The sequence below is a fragment of the Sminthopsis crassicaudata genome, chromosome 6, assembly GCF_048593235.1.
Source record: "Sminthopsis crassicaudata isolate SCR6 chromosome 6, ASM4859323v1, whole genome shotgun sequence".
Classification (NCBI taxonomy): Eukaryota; Metazoa; Chordata; class Mammalia; order Dasyuromorphia; family Dasyuridae; genus Sminthopsis; species Sminthopsis crassicaudata.
The window spans coordinates 174,827,704-174,841,266 of NC_133622.1; the positions used below are offsets into that span (position 1 = coordinate 174,827,704).

A 13,563-nucleotide genomic window follows, 5' to 3' on the forward strand; every position below is an offset into this window, starting at 1 on the left:
ACCTGGCAAATAGTTGGTATTTTATAATTGTGTTATTTGTAAAGTAAGTGTTATTCGAAATGACTAGAACTGATCTTTTGGGGCTTGATATCTCTTTCAGATCCCCCTAAAAGTATATATGTTTTCTGAAGCATTCACATCTATATCTATATTTTTTGAGGCTATGAGGGAATAAAATAGACTGGGTGCTAGGGAATAGAGTCCCTAATATATTTCCAGATTTCAGTCAGGCAACTGTTCTGATTTTTTTTTTTTTTTTTTTTTTTTTTTTACCATAATCAGTCAACCAACTAAAATTTATTTAGCACTCAAGGAAGGCCCAGTTCTGTATTCAGGTCATGTGGCATATTCAACACAGAAGTTCAAAACAGAGGACATAGGTAGAGAGATCAACCCTAAGGAGATTTATGAGCATCTGATCTCGAAATTGTATAAGATAGGTGAGTTGTCTAAGTATAAATACTGCAGAAAAGATCTGGAAGAGGACCACAAGTTGATGAAGATCTTGAGAATAGATCAGAGGAAGATCCTGGGGAAGAACTCGGGATATATCTCTTGGAGAAGAGACTTAGAAATAAAAAAAAAAAAAACAACGAAACTAAATCAAGTAGTCTTTTCAAAATTTTGAAGGGCTGAAACTTGAATCCTCATTCCTCAATTAAGATTACTCTGCTTGATTCCAGAGGCAGAATTAGTTGCTGTGTGTGGAATTTGCAATCAGGAGATTTCTGCTGAATGAAATGCAACATTTCTAACAAAAAACAAAGAGCCTGGTTTTCTGGGGGAATGCATTGGGTTTCCTGGATCTCATCAAGGAATGCCATAGAAATGTATGGTGTCCAGATTTTGGGTCAAGTAGAAGATCCTAACCCCTTTCTATCCCATAGTTCTGAGCTTCCAGTAAACATTCCTGTAGTCCCTTTTCAATATGTGAAGGTACCAGTTTCAGAATTGGTACGTAGAATATACATATAAATAGAAGAAATAAGGAAAAGGATAATAAAGTTTTTTTTTTTTTTTTTTTTTTTTTTTTTTACTTTTAGTATTACCTGGGAATCTGCATACAATATTAGAGCCCAGATGGATTTTGAGATACTTTCTTAATCTGAAATTCTGGAAAGACTAATCAATTCTGACAACCCAGCAGACCTGTACAGAGTCAGATTCGCAGTTTGGGGCGAGCGCATCACTTTCATGGGATGAAGGATTTGCTCTATTCTCCCGCGCCCTGCCCCCATCCTCCCGGACTCCACAGCCCAGTGGGTCTAGGCTGCAAACTTTCGGCCAATCAGAGCCCAGCATCCTCAGGGCCGCCGGCGCCCGGGCCTCCTCCTGGCTGAGTAGCAGCTACCGTCTGGACTGGGGGCCCCGGTCCGGAGTCAGAACCCGAGGTAGAGCAGGGTCGGGGCTACGAGCGCCGAGAGCAGCGCGGGCAGCAGTGATTTTGCCCTGTTTTCTCTGAACCCCAGCCCCGTTAACCTTGGCTGTGGTCGTGACCGTGGTAGCAGCGGGGCCCAGGACGGTCCAGCCTCAGTCAAACTTCTCAGTTCTCGGGCTCGCTCTCCCCCCGGACCATGCTGGGCATGTATGTGCCCGACAGGTTTGCGCTCAAGTCTTCCCAAGTTCAGGACGGGATGGGGCTTTACACAGCCCGAAGAGTGCGAAAGGTGGGTGACCGACCGCTGCCTGCCTGCTTCCTTTCTTTCCCCCTTCCTTTCCTCTCTGCCTCTCTTCCCTTCCTTCTGCTTCCGCTGCCCACTCCCAGGAATGGGAGCCGGCCCCCGGAGGGAGGGAGACTGAATGAGTGAGCCCTGCTCAGGCCAGCTGGCTGGGGGGGCTCATGTGAGATGCCGCCCCCAGCCTTAGGCCCGATCTCTGTCCAGCTCTGTGGTGCCACGTAGAAGGGGGCTGCCGCGCCCCTCACGGCTCCTGGGTCCAGCTTTTTTTGAACGTTTCCAGGGAACTAATTTCAGACTGGCTTCGGTTACAAGAATCTAACTTTCTCTAGTCTCCAAGAGTATTGAGGAAAGACTTTTAATTAAAGAAGGCATCTGAAGCTCTACGAGCAAATCAGTGAGCAATTACTACCGCGTACTTGCACATCTGCCTGTGTGGTGTAGTAAGTGGCTAAAAAGCAGGCCTGGAAGCCAGGTGGATCTGGATTCAAGACATACCTCTGACTACCCTGAATAGTCTAAAGTGGAAAAGTTGCTAACCTGTAATGGTAGGAGTTTCCTTACTTGAAAGTTCCTTAAATTAATTAACTAATAGGTATAGTGCCTAACCTTAATTAACAAGCCAAGATTAAAAAAAAAAAATGATGCCTTCTCCATCCTCAGGAAGCTTCACGTGGAAACACCATACACACCAGAAAATATGAAATAAATACAGGATGGGGGTGGGGAAGGGGAGAGGGAGAGAGATAACAACAAGGAACTTGGGAAAAGTGGATTTCTGAATTGAAATGAACTTTGAAGGAGACTAGGGATGTCCAGCCACCTTGCTGCAAAGAGAAAATGAGATAATGGGGAAAGAGGCCCAGATTTTTTAACCAGACAGAGGTTTAAATCCGCACTTACTGCCTATGTGCCCAGGTGCTTTAGCCCAAATGGTACATCTTATCTCCCCATCAGGGTGCCTGATGCTTCAGCCTGCCTGGTATGTCTGTCCCCAATGAGGAAGGCATGGATTTGAATGCTACCTGAGTTACCAAATAGTTTGGGGATCCTGGTCAAGTCAGTCACTTAATATGTTGCATCTTCAGTTTTCTCATCTACAAAATGGGAATAATTATGAGAATCAATCGAGGTAATCTATAAATACTCAAAGTCTTCCACAAATTGACTCTTGCCCATCTTTTCAATCTAATTTTATATTACTCCTCCTCTTTATCCACTCTCAGTGCCAACCAAATCAGTCTACTTGTTATCCATACAAAGTTCTCTACATTGTACTTCCATACCTTTGTACCAGCTGTGCTTTATGCCTGAAATGTTCTCCCTATTTATCTCCATATCATGGACCACTTAGTTCTTCTCAAGATTCAACTCAAATCCCAATACTTTGGAGACATCTTTCCATATTTCTTTAGTGTTTAGTGTCCTTCCCTCTACTCAATGTAAATTTATTTTGTATATAACTAGTTTTTTTAAATTAATTTATGAATTTGAAATTCTCCTAGTAGAATGCACACTTCTTAATGATAGACTGTCTCATTTTTTGCATCATTACCTCAATTTCCCAGAAAATTTTCTATGCTATGGAGGTATAATAAACATCTGTTGATCCAATAACATGAAACCTGATCGAAAATCTTAAAATGCTAAATAAATGGCAGTTATGATGGAGCCAATGGGGTAACCCTGGAGAAACTCACCAATGGAAGAAGACAGCTGGTGGGTGGAGGGATGTTCCAAGATGAGAAAGTCACAGGCACTGAGGGAAGTTTCAGGGCAACAGGATATTTGAGGCATTTCTTACTTATCACTGGAAAATTATTTAATCTCTGCTCCAGTATCCTCATCTGTGAAAAAAACAAAACAAAACAAAACAAACAAAAAAAAAAAAAAACCAAGAGTTGGAGTGATAACCTTTAAAATCTCTTTCAGATCAAAATTCTATTATAACCTCATCATAATCATAACCATCATCTTTATTGCCAATATTCAGAAGTTAATGGGAGTGCTGCATGAATTATACAGTTTTGTTCTGCTAATTCACAGATATTAGCCCAGTATTTGACACAAAGAATGAATCCATCAAGAAGAAAGATCTATCCAGAAGATCTTTAAGCCTCTTTTTGTGTGAAGGAAAGCTGACTTCAGAGCAGAAGTCAGGTGGTCTCCTGGACTAGGACCTCCTGGGGCCATCTTTCCCCTTATTTTATTTAATCCTATAGATATAATAGCCACACTTTCTCACCTAGGATTCATCCACCATCCATCCATCTATTTACTGATTTTATATACCTGTGTCTTGAGCTCCAGGTCAGATCCTAAGAAAACTAAAGAGTTCAGATAAGAAGTAGCATCTACACTAATCAATTAAGCATTTATCAAGTTGCTACCATGTACTCAGTCTTCTAGATAGAAGAAATAGTTCTTGTCCTTATGAAGCTTACATTGTACATGCACATATATAGTGACATAACAAAACCATAATAAAATACCTGTAGCTTAGAAAAGGAAGACACTACTCCTGGGCTTATATCCCAAGGAAATACTAAAAAAGGGAAAGGGCCCTATATGTGCCAAAATGTTTGTGGCAGCCCTTTTTGTAGTGGCTAGAAACTGGAAAATGAATGGATGTCCATCAATTAGAGAATGGTTGGGTAAATTATGGTATATGAATGTTATAGAATATTATTGTTCTGTAAGAAATGATCAACAGGATGAATACAGAGATGCTTGGAGAGACTTACATCATCTGATGCTGAATAAAACGAGCAGAACTAGGAGATCATTATACCCTTCAACAATGATACTGTATGAGGATGTATTTTGATGGAAGTGGATATCTTCAACATAGAGAAGAGCTAATCCATTTCCAATTGATCAATTATGGACAGAATCAGCTACACCCAGAAAAGAAACACTGGGAAATGAGTGTATACTGTGAGCATTTTGTTTTTGTTTTGTTTTTCTTCCCAGATTACTTTTACCTCCCGAATACAATTCTTCCTTTGCAACAATAACAACAACAAAATTCGCTTCTGCACATATATATTGTACCTAGGATATTCTATATGTTATTTTATATGTATGGGAATGCCTGCCATCTAGGGGAGGGGGTGGAGGGAAGGAGGGGAAAAATTCAGAACAGAAGGGAGTACAAGGGATAATGTTGTAAAAAAAAAAATTACCTATGCATATGTGCTGTCAAAAAAAGTTATAATTAAAATTAATTTTAAAAAAGTAAAATAAAGGTGTCTGCCCTCAAAAAAAAAAAAGAAAGAAAAGGAAGACACTAACCTCATGTAGAAGGTGGAGCTTGATGTAAAGGGATTCTAAGAGATAGAAGGGAGAAAAGAAAGAACATTTAGCATCTATAGGACAGATAATGCAAAAGCACAAAGTGAGAGATGGACTAAGATATGGGAAGATCAGCAAAAAGGAAAGTATGGATAGAGCATAGAATCTATAGATGAGATTAATGGTAAAGAAGGCTTGGACATATCAGGTGGCACTAAATCACTTTAAAGGGCAAAGGAGATTATATTTCAAACTACATACAATAGGAAGCCATTGGATTTTTATTTAATATTTTTATTGCATGTAAGGCAATTTTTATATTTGTTTTTAAGACTTTGAGTTCCAGATTCTCTTCCTTCCTCCCCTGCCACTGAGAAGGTCCAGGTGAAGTTGTGCAAAATATTTCCATAAAAGTCATGTTGAGAAAGAAAACATAGATGTCCTCCCACCCTTGCCAAAAAACAAACAAACAAACAAAAACAAACAAACAAACAAAAAAAACCCCAAAAACCCTCAAGAAAAATAAAGCTTAAAAAATGTATGCTTCAATCTGTATTTAGACATAATCAGTTCTTTCTCTGGGTATGGACATTTTCCAGCATTTCTATCCCTTCAGAGTAGTCTTGGATCATTGTATTACTGAGAATTGTAAAGTCATTCACAGCTGATCATCCCACAACACTGGTTTTACTTTATACATAGTACATTTTATTTTACTTGAGCTTATGGAAGACTTTCCAGCTTTTTATGAGAGAATCCTGCTTATTATTTCTTATAAAACAATAAAATTCCATTACAACCACATACGACAATTTATTCAGCCATTCCTTAGTTGATTAGCATCCAATTCTTAGCCCTGTGAAAAGAGCTGCTCTAAATATTTTTATACATATAGGTCTTTTTCTCTTTTAAAAAAATCTTTTAGGATTTATGACTAGTAGTGGTGTTGTTAGGTGGAATATACATGATTTTATAGCCTTTTAGGTATAGTTCATATATTTTGGTCATTTGTCACTTGGGGAATTGGATTTTTATTCACTAAGGGAATGATATTGTCAGATATATGCTTTAAGAAAATCACATGGATAACTAGACAGAGGGTGAATTGCAGTGGTGAGAGATGAGGCAGGGAGATAACTAGATCGCTATTGCTAGTCCAGAGAGAGGTGATGAAGGTTTGGATTAGATTAGACTAGTAGTGTAAACTGATAGAAAGGAATGTGTGCTAGAAATGAAGAAGCATCACTAAAGAAATTTTGCAGTCTATTAATAACCACAACTGTGGGAGAAAGGAGAGAATTTTATTATTCCAGCTCACATAAAGTCCAGTTTCTTCCTATATCTCCTCTTAGTCTGTTCCTTCTAGGCCTTCGGATAACTAGTATCTATTTAGGCTACTAATTGCTTAGACTGCATGGGAATTATCAACACAGCCTTTTGTAGAGATAGAAGAAATCACTGGGTCTTACTATCTGCTCTGTAACTATGTCCTAAGTTCCTCAGTGCCTCATTAATTAGCTTTTCTGATAGCGTCCAGACCCATTGCATCTGACTTAGCAATGAAACTTAACAACTTTTGACTTTCCTCTGCATCCTTATGACTTAATTGCCTTACAGCCAAACTTTCTTTTCAAATTAGATTGTGAACTCCTAAAGAGCAAGGACTCTCTTAGGTTTTCATATTTCTGTATCTGTTGCATAATGCAGCATTTGACACAGTGTTTTTTTCATTAATTTACTCATTCATAATGGAAAATAATTTTGTTTTGGACACGTTGAACTTGATAGTCTGATACTAATTCTAGGAATGTCCTCCTATTAGGATGCTGACCACATGATCACAGTGAAATTAGGAATACCCTAATGAGGAATTAGTCTGAGGGAGAAATGGAAGGACAAGAAAATAAATGATATATGTATATTTCAATGTGAAAGCACTACCTGAGCAAAATAAAATAAAATACCTTTTTAAAAAGTCAGTTTCTGCTTGTATCAATGGTTCGGAAGAAAATAAAAAGAACCCATCAATGAGTCAGTATTTAAAGGATTGGGTAAGAAGAGATTGAAACACTGGGATTAAAAAAAAAAGCTGCCTTAAAAAGCTTATTTATGGTAGGTTAAAAAAAGAAACAACCCTCTTCCCCAAACCATTAATTTATAGCCTTAAAAATGTAGAAGAATAATGAAGGCTTTGATAATGAAGTTTCCTGTGAATACCAACTGTTCTCCTGTCCATGAGTACTATCTGCAAAGCAACCACCATTACCCAAATCTATCCATAGTTGTAAAAAAAGACTCTTCAAAAAAGCTCAAACCCCAAACCCAAACCAGATTTAATATTATATCATTTTATAAACAAATATTTATTAAATTTCTGCTGTGAACAAGATTGTATGCCTACTGGGAATACAAAAATGAGCTAGAACATGACTTTACTGAAATTATATTCTATCAAGAAGGAAGAGGGTTCAAAAATAAATTTGGTAATGGTAGCAGCGGCAGCAGGAGCAGTAGAAATAAAAATACCCTATCAATTGTATGGCAGTTTAGTAGAGCGACATGGGGACCAGAGGAGAAAGAGACAGTTGAGGATAGAGAGAACACTTAGCTTTGGGGAAATTAGGAAATGAATCCTGGAGAATATCACTTTGTCAAGGTTTTGGAAGAAGAAGTTTTTTGTAAGTAGAGATGAGGAGAGAATATATTTTAGACAAATAAGTAATAAGTCTAGAGATAGAGTGCTGGACTTGGAATCAGAAAGCACTGATTTCAAATCCTGCTCCAGGTACTTAGCTATATTTCTTTGGACAACTGTTCAACTTTTCTCACCTATAGAATATCCTTTAATCTTCACAGTCCTTTAATCTTTACAACCACTCTTGCAGGTAATACTATATATAATACATATGTTTTATTATTATATCATACTAATTACGTATTCTAAATAATAAATAAATAAAATAATTACATATTCTAAATAACTTGATACATATATAAATACAAAATACCTTAATTAATTTATTATAATCATGTGTAATATATAATATAATTAATCAATTATTAAATTATGTTACATATATATATGAATTTCCAAATCTTAAAGTGCTCTATAAATATCATTATTATTTTTGGATCAGATATGCACCTATAGTTTCAGCCCTTGTTGCTTATAGATTTAAGATGAATTTCACTTGTGTGTTTTATGAGTTTGTGTCAGAACTCTATAAGGAAGTGTTGTGGTGTGCTGGACTATGGTATCACTGGATTTGGAATTAAGAAGATTGTGGTTTAAATCCTGCCTTAGATAATTATTACCAATATGACTCTGGGCAAATCATTCAAAGTCTCTAGTCCATAGTTCTACCTTCTAAAAAATGAGGAGGTCGGGGACAGCTAGGTGGCACAGTGGATAGAGCACCAGGCTTGAAGTGAGGAGGACCTGAATTCAAATCTGGTCTCAGACACTTAACACTTCCTAGCTGTGTGACCCTGAGCAAGTCACTTAATCCCAATTGTTTCAGGAAAAAAAAAAAAAAAAAAAAAGGAGGTTGGACTCAATAGCTTTTATCTCTTTCTTAAGCTCTAGTTCCACATTATTATCTGCATGCTGGGTATCTATACTTTTTGCCATCTCAAACTTTCAATTTCAAAAATGTAATTCATATTTCTCTTCAAATTTATAGTTAAGGAAACTGAGGCAAACAGAGATAAAGTGACTTGCCCAGGGTCACATAACTTTTGGATGGTGCTGCTTGCTCCTGATTTCCCCATATAAAAATGTGTCTTCCATTTGCAGATATTCCTTGTATGATTTTGTTAGGTTCTCTCTTTTACTCTTATCGCACTCTTCACTTTCTTGGCTTATATTTTTTTCCTATTCAGTATGTCATTTTCAGTGAGTATATTCTCTTCAAAGGAAGGGGAATTCCCCACCCCTCCAGCTTTGTATTTCCTGAGCATGAGGTTTTTACAAATGACAGTTACTACAGACATGTATTTTCAGTAGATTTTAATTTCAAGAAAGGTAGGCCTTCCCAGTTCTGTAATTAGTTAGAAGTAGGACTTTGATGAGTCCTATAGGACTTTGTCTTGTATAGGCCTCAGATTCCTTCTCCACAAAATGGTGGTGGCACTGGTGGTGGGGTTCTTCCTGAGGTAGCTTCCAGCTTTAGAATTCAATGATTTTCAGCAATGAAATAACTTTCATGTATAGTGATTGATATTTGCCTAAGATTTGTCTTATAAAATGCTTACTTCATGAGGGTAAAAATTGCTTCCTTTCATCTCTTTGTAGTATTATTTCCTAGCACAGTGCACTTGATACATTATTGTTGAATTGAATTTGAGTACTGCACAATCTCTAATATGTTTGTTGCTTCTTCTCTATAGGACATACATTTCCATTCCTTTGGAGATGCTACTCTTGGTGGCATTTTTTCTCAAGGTTAGCCTATAGTGAAGGCTTTACTTTCATGAGTAAAGTAGCACCTTCCTTCAGTTTGCTTGCAACTCTGGCTGAAGAATTCTTGGTTTGTGTCTTTAAATGTTGGGTGTTGCAGAGAGAGCAAATGTAGACCTAGAAAGGTACCTTCTGCCTTTTTTACTGTTGTTTCTGGAGCTGACTGACTGTTACTGAACTGTAAGGTACCTCACCCTTAACACAAATCAAGTATAAAGTCTGCCCCTGTGACTGACTATTTGGAGTGCCAGCCAAGGATTTTGTACTTTTATTTTTTTCCATTTTGGTTTTTAACCAAAGTATATATAGTCATCCAAGGAAAGCATATCCCTTCTTTTCCAACAGTGGTGTGGAAGGATTTATTAGTTTAATGGAAATCCAGTGAAGTTCAGCATAGTGATTTTGTCTTTCAAACCAGTAAAAATTGATCCTTGATGGCTCTCTAGAATATGAAATATTGATGACACAGAGAGAAATATAGGCAAGACAACATACATTAACATATATATTTTCAAAAATTTCAGTGTTTTTGATTCTGAGGCCCCTTGCCTTGGGGTTATGAGCAGGGCAATCTATTTTTTTTTTTTCAATGCCTTCTTCATCCCAAAATTCTGAATGATTTAATCTTTTTCCACCCATGACCTCCCATTCAGTAATTGATTTTTAAATAGGAGATCAATTTAAATTTTAGATCTTTTTGGAAGGCAAGAGCTTGAGCCTTTATTTGGCATTTTATTTACTTAATATTTTCCCAGGGGGTTAAATCTTCATAAAATTGTGGAAAGAAAATTCTCCCATACTTTTTAAAACCAGAGTTCTTTATATTCAACCCAATTAACTCACAACACAACAAACAACAACACAACAAACAATAACACAATGATTGTACTAATGTCTTTTTGATGTCATTTCTGTTTAGGGAGAAAAGTTTGGCCCATTTGCTGGAGAGAAGAAAATGCTTCAGGATTTGGATGAAAGTATGGATTACAGGTTGATGTGGGAGGTGAGAACAAGATAGTTGTTTTATTTAGATATTTGTAAACAAAAATCAGGGCACAGAAGATATCATTTTGGATAAGTTAATTATAAAATTATTATAAGATCAAATACTAAGATATAATTTCTGGTTTTCCTAGTTTGTTCAGTTTGATATTTTTAAAAATGTGCATGACTCTACACATACACAATTTATCCTCTTATTTAAACCTGTTTTCTGTCATCAAGAGGCTATTTTGTTTCTGACCACTTCCTCTGTCTTATTCCTACATTTTCTTAATCTCTTTTCCTCTTATAGCTCTTTTGTGTAAGGATAATTTGTACATTCAATTCTGTGAGTATGTGTACATTTTCCTTTCCTGATTTAATATAGAAGAAAATGAGGTTCAAATGTTGACCAATCCCTCTCTATTCCTTTCTCCATTATGTAAAATTTTTTTCTTATCCCATTCATGTGAGATAAACTTCTCCAATTTTCCTTCTCTTTTCCCTAGTCTCTTAGCACATCCCTCTTTATCACCATTCTATTCTATCTTGAGATTATCATAACATAATAAAATCATATTTATCCCTCTGATTTAATAGATTTCCTATAAGATTTCTTTTGATGTTAAGGTTCTGAAGGATTTCATGTATCATCTTCTTATATAGGAATGTAAATAGTTAAACTTTGTTTTGTCCCTTACGATTTTTCATTCATGCTTACCTTTTAATACTTTTCTTAAGTCTTGTGATTGAAAGTCATATTTTCTATTCAACTGTATTTTTTTCATCAAAGCTGCTTGAAAATCTGCTACTTCATTAAATACCAATTCCCCTTCCTATGTAATTATACTGAGATTGTAAGCTCCTTGAGTGCAAAGAGTGTTTTTTGCTCATTTGGTATCCCTAGTGCCTGACACAATATATGAATATAATAAATGGTGATACATGTATAGATTATTTTTGGTTATAATCTTAATTCCTTTGTCTGCAGAGATATCTTATTCCAAGCTGTTAATTTCTCTATAGTAGTAGTTATTAAAACTTACATATATTGTGACTTCATGGAGGCCGAATTTTGTCTTTCTGACTGCTTACTGTATTATCTGCTTGGCATGAAAGTCATGGATTATGGCTATAATATTGTTGGGAGTTTTATTTTGCAAATTTCTTTCAGAAGATAGCTAGCAGTTTCATTCAACTTCTACTTTATCCTCTAGTTACAAGATATCTAGCCATTTTTACTTTGTAATTCTTGAAGTATGATGTCTAACCTCTTTTTTTCTTCTTGGATTTCAGATAGTCTAATGATTTTAAAATTATCTTCCCACAAACTATTTTCCAGGTCAGTTGGTTTCCTATGAAATGTTCTACTTTTTTTTTTTTTCCTATTTTTCAGTGGTTTTGTTTTGTATTATTATTTCTTGATGTCTTTTTAAGTTTTTGACATCCCTTTGGCTAATTCTAATTTTACAGTTATTTTCTTTAATATTGTTTCTATATTTTATTTTATTTATTTATTTTTTGGTGAGGCAATTGGAGTTGTGACTTGCAGAGGATCACACAGATAGGAAATATTTGAACTCAGGTCCTCCTGACTTCAGGGTTGGTGTTCTATCCACTGCGCCACCTAGCTGCCTTCCTTTCTGTAATTTAAATCAAGCTGTTAATTATCTTTTCATAACTTCTTTGTATAATTCTGTTTTTCTCCTTTTGATTATTATTTTTTTACTGTTTTGCTTTTTCTTTACTGATGCTAGTGAAATAGTAGCAGTAAAGGGCTTATGTCTAATATGCATTTTTCTTTGAAAAGTTTTGCTTGTAGATATTTTCAAGGCATCTTTTTTTTTGTGTGTCAACAGAGGAGCTTTCTTTAAAAACAAACAAACAAACAAACAAAATCTAAGTAATTCTTTTTTTTTTTTTTGGAGTTGCTTACTTTTTCAGCCTTTAACTTTAGACTTTATGCTAGTGTTGGACTTTACTCATTTCTGAGTGTTGGTGGTGGGGAGATGATTTCCATTGCTTTCAGAGCCCAATGTCAAGACCTAAACTTTTTGTGCTCCAAAGTGGTGTGTTATTGGAAGAGGATTACTCATTATCTTCCCCATTTGTGCTCTGAAAATTCTGATCTAGTTTTGCATCTGTTGGCCTTTGTATAATTAATTTTTCATTGATTGCTATTGAACTTTGTCACTGTTAGCCTGATGGAAAATTCTGCCAATTCAGAGTGACTAAATTGCTTATTTCTTTAATTTGGTCACTTGTCCTTGTTTGTTCCACTAAAGACTAATGTACAGGACTAAAGGTAAAAAAGAGTCAGTCTTCACTCTGATCCCAAACTCAGAACTACATATCTATGTTTCTGAAATTTGTTCCTTGCTTTTTACAGAGGTAGGGTTTAATGTTTCCGTGTCACTACTCCTCTCTACTCTGGAGATGTGATCCAGGACTGAGTAAAAAGTGTCAGAACTGCAAGATGCTATCCATTCCTGCTCTCAGTGGTGATGCAGGTGTCTTCTGAGATTTTTTGCTGCCCAGATTTTTTTCTTTTATATTCAATTATTATTATTATTATTATTATTATTATTATTATTATTATTACTGTCTCTAAGTGCTGGAATGCTCCCTACATTGCTGCCCCTGCCACTGAACTGGACTCCTGCCTGCCCCTTGCCCCAATGTTTATAGAATTCTTTGTCTATTTTTCTAAACTGCTCTGAACTGTGCCTTTTTTTTTTTTTTTTTTTTTTTTTTTTTTTTGGCTTTCAAGATCAGATTATGGCCTGGAATGCTTTCTGTGTTGTTGTGGAGATTATAGAGGAACTAATACAAAAATCTCACTCTGTCATCTTGAGTTCATCCTCATAATTATTCTTAGTATGGAATTATTAGATTTAAATATTCTGGACATTGAGAACTTACTAACATGTCATTCAAAGTTGTTTTCTCCTCATAAATGTGACTTGCTATAAAAATGCAACATGATAATCCTATAACTTTTCCTGAATTCAATTAATAATGATTTTCATACTCCAAGTTTTATATAGTATTTTCATAAAATTCAATGAATTTCATAAAATATGGTATTTTTATGAAATTGATAAAGTTATGGCATAAAAACTCACAAGCCAATGTATAAAAAACAAAAACTTT

General features: G+C 35.8%; 1 protein-coding gene across 3 annotated transcripts in view; it reads left to right on the forward strand.

Moving 5' to 3' along the window:
- The first annotated feature begins 1,308 nt into the window (after positions 1 to 1,308).
- PRDM5 (PR/SET domain 5) overlaps positions 1,309 to 13,563 on the forward strand; it is a 215,331-nt gene continuing 203,076 nt past the window's right edge. For all 3 annotated transcript variants that reach the window (XM_074272708.1, XM_074272710.1, XM_074272709.1), the window contains exons 1-2: positions 1,309 to 1,667; positions 10,349 to 10,432. In XM_074272708.1, the coding sequence (XP_074128809.1) occupies positions 1,575 to 1,667; positions 10,349 to 10,432 (177 nt within the window). In that variant the 5' untranslated portion in view covers positions 1,309 to 1,574. The remainder of the gene's footprint in view (positions 1,668 to 10,348; positions 10,433 to 13,563) is intronic.